The sequence below is a fragment of the Aplysia californica genome, unplaced genomic scaffold, assembly GCF_000002075.1.
Source record: "Aplysia californica isolate F4 #8 unplaced genomic scaffold, AplCal3.0 scaffold00722, whole genome shotgun sequence".
Classification (NCBI taxonomy): domain Eukaryota; kingdom Metazoa; phylum Mollusca; class Gastropoda; order Aplysiida; family Aplysiidae; genus Aplysia; species Aplysia californica.
In genome coordinates this window covers 375,047-378,866 of record NW_004797992.1, presented here as the reverse complement: position 1 = coordinate 378,866, position 3,820 = coordinate 375,047, and the positions used below count along the sequence as shown (strand labels likewise).

The 3,820-nt window shown below is 40.0% G+C and overlaps 1 protein-coding gene across 1 annotated transcript in view; it reads right to left on the bottom strand.

The window, feature by feature from the left end:
- LOC101864557 (cadherin EGF LAG seven-pass G-type receptor 2) overlaps window positions 1-3,820 on the bottom strand; it is a gene marked incomplete in the record, with an annotated part of 79,342 nt that overhangs the window by 8,179 nt on the left and 67,343 nt on the right. The window contains 2 exon segments of the mRNA XM_013088317.2: window positions 773-1,045; window positions 2,926-2,984. Of these exon segments, the coding sequence (XP_012943771.1) occupies window positions 773-1,045; window positions 2,926-2,984 (332 nt within the window).

Sequence of the window (3,820 nt, the reverse complement as noted above, 5' to 3'; positions counted from 1 at the left end):
TCATCATCATCATCATCATCATCATCATCATCATCATCATCATCATCATCATCATCATCACCATCATCATCATCATCATCATCATCATCACCATCACCATCATCATCATTATTATTATTTTCGCCATCATTATCATTATCACCACCATTATTATTATCACCACAATTATTATTATCATCATCATTATTATTATCATCATCCTCATTATTATCATCACTATCATTATTATTGTCTATGAAAAAACAACCCACATAGATCTAATACATGATGATGATGATGTGCAGGGTTAGTAGGCCTACAGTTTTCAACAACACCAACATCAACCATTCCCTCACCTCCTCAGCAGATAGACGAGCAATATAACGATGATGATGAAGAAGAAAGCGGCGAGCATTCATTATCATCATCATCATCATCATCATCATCATCATCATTATTGTCTACGAAAAAACAACCAACATGATACCTAATACATACACGATGATGTGTGCGGCCTTAGTACAGTTTTCACCAACACGAACATTAACCATTCCCTCACCTCCTCAGCAGATAGACGAGCAATAATAAAACGATGATAATGAAGAAGAAAGCTTCGAGCATTCATCATCATCATTATTCTCTATGAAAAAACAACCGACATCAACCCTTCACTCACCTCCTCAGCAGATAGACGAGCAATAATAAAACGATGATAATGAAGAAGAAAGCTTCGAGCATTCATCATCATCATTATTCTCTATGAAAAAACAACCGACATCAACCCTTCACTCACCTCCTCAGCAGATAGACAAGCATTATAACGATGATGATGAAGAAGAAAGCGGCGAGCACTCCGAGGACGATAGGAAGGATGTTGTCCGTGTCAGCCATGCTGGCCGCGGCGACTCGCTCAGGGGGAGGGAAGTTGACGGTTACTATGACTGGTGTGTCGTAGCTGGGTACTCCCCCGTCACTGACCACCACTGTGATTGGATAGCTCTGGAGGGACAGCTGGTCCTCCTCGGCTCTCACGGACACAACGCCGGACTGGTTGATCGCGAACAGACTGTGGAAGCGGGGAATTTTTAGTTAATAATAATAATAATAATAATAATAATAATAATAATAATAATAATAATAATAATAATAATAATAATAATAATAATAATAATAATAATAATAAAAAATAGCATTTGTATAGCGCATATCCCCGGTCAACAGCAGGCTCTATGCGCTTTATACTATATTATTACCCCAGCAGACCATAGAACACTCCGAAACATTCTCAGCTTTCCGGGAAGCGTACAGTGCAAGCAGCTGATTAAGCGCTCAAACACTAACAAACTGAAAAGATCTTTCGCTGTCTATAGCCGGGTACCCATTCCCACCTGGGTGAAGTGAGGAAAATTCGTGCAAAGTGCCTTTCCCAAGGACACAACGTCGGGTCCCTGACAGGATTTGAACCCACGACCTTACGGTTGCGAGTCCGAGAGCCTAACCACTTAACTAGGCCACCGACGTCAGTTAGTTACAGTAAAGGGTTTTACAGCGCTCGCAACTGCGTAAGGTCATATGAGCGCCAAGGGGTGGGTGTCAACAAAGAAGTCTTTACAGGGAATCAGTCTTACTCTGCTCACCTCTCTAGCTTCAACAGCACAACGTCTGCTTCGACTATCAAGGCACCCCGGAAATAGCGGGTCACAAGAGAGTGACAAACATACAAAAGAAGTAAAGGCAAATGACAATAGTAAGGAGTAGGAAAGAAAAAGCAGCAGTTCCCTGTTGTAGATCAGGCACAGTTATGAGCGTGACATGATGAATCAGCCCATTTACAATTCTACTTAGTTTGAACGAGAAATGTCCCCCCCTTTGGGAATGGCCTAAAGACACTACAGTCAGTGGCACTGCCCCAGGGGTGGGGGATTTTTAGTTTTTGTGACGGCTGCATATGGCCTCACATTATAAAAAGAGTAATACTTGAAAGAAAGACAAAGCACTGCCGCTCTCTTGCCTACCTGCCGGTGAATTGATTTTTATTGGAGTTTAGTTTACACTGAAGACTCGTGTGAATCCCAAAACGAGTCAAAATGTGACGTATCAAGAAGGGGAAATAATTGTGATATTAAAGAAGCATTATTTAAACATTCGCAAAATAGTTCCTTCTCATTTTTACATTTCATACATCATACATACATTACAGTTTTAGTAGAGGTTTTACGGCGCTCTCAACTGCATAAGATCTTTTGAGGACCAGAAGATTAGAGGGGTTAAATTACAAGAGAGTAACAAACATAAAAAAGAAGAAGGGGAGATAAGGACGATAGATGTTTGATAGGAAAGAAGAAGCAAACCACACCAGAGCACCCGCGTCAAAATAACGAAATCAGAGAAACAGGCATTTTTCCGGCAGTTTGGACATTTTTATAGATTTTTTTTCCTTTTTTTTGGGCTTAATCTGTTTATTTTCCATGCAAAAACACATTTCCATTTGAATTTTACTAAAAAGCATTGATTAAAAGCGCAAAATATGCCATTTTTCAGTTTTCAAAGACTCTTTAGCTTTTGGAGTCATCAAACTTTGGCGGCCATTTTCCCTCTTATTTCACCGCTGAAACCAGGCAACCTTACTTCCTTCTATCGCAGATATCTTGAGTTATATCGAGGATAAATGAATATTTATTTTATTGGCATGGGAGCAAGGCAAATGAATCAGCTTTTAGATGATACCAATAACTCCACATGCCTAAAAATTGACGAGCGTATGATTCCACCGCGTCGTGACGCGAATTGTGTTGATGGGATCAGAAAACATTTGCAATAACAGTTTAGGAGAAAAAAGTTAAAGCACCCAATATTCCTATTAAATAAAATAACTTCCATGGCGCTCTTTCATCGCCATTTTCAAATACACTTAACAAGAAAAAAATAAATAGTGAGACAACTTACTCTGTAAACGTGAGCAGTCGGAAAGACAGAACGGTCGTCCCTTTGTCTTCGTCCTCAGCCTGAGAGGAAACAAAAAAACAACACGACGGCATTCAGAAATAGAAGAAACAAAACGTGTGACAGAACGAATAATGTTATCATTAATATCAAAGGCGCTACCACAGAAGAAAACAGAATGTCTAACTGAATTGAAACAAGAAAGTTAAACGCCAGACAAATACACGTTAGTAAGATATAATTTCCACATTTTGAAAGCACAAAAAACCAAAGTAAGTTCACTTGCCTATTTAAATAAGTCGATTTTAACCCTATCAGAACGCCCTGGGGTCATTTTGTACCCCCGAGGCTGTATTTTTCACATTTTAGAATACTTTTAGTGAGAGGATCTCTTTGAAACTTTCAGTATTTAAAAAAAAATCAGTTTGACAGACTGCTAAGCAAAGCGTACGGATCGGATTAACGAGTAAATTTCCTCTTTGGAAGTGGTGGCACAGAGTTCTCCACGTCGTTGGGATACGATAGTAATACTCGACGTACGGATAGGGTTAAGATTTCTTTTCCGTGTTTTTATATTATACATCTATTGCAAATATTCATTCAGTTCGTTCCTGTGGCATAAGAAATTGCGCAAAAGTGGTTCATGCGACAGCAAGGAGATAGACAGATAGCAACGATCTATGTGTCTATTATTGTCGGCCTTCCCTTCAGACTGGCGTGACAAAGCGGTGCTGGTCCTCTACTCTCCAGTGTCGGCGACATTGAGCAATGTCAAGGGGTTGGGGGGGGGTATCAAGACTTCAGTCTCTTTGAACAGGTGTTTAGCGCACACAATCACAAACACACACACACACACACACACACACACACACACACACACACACACACACACACAAAA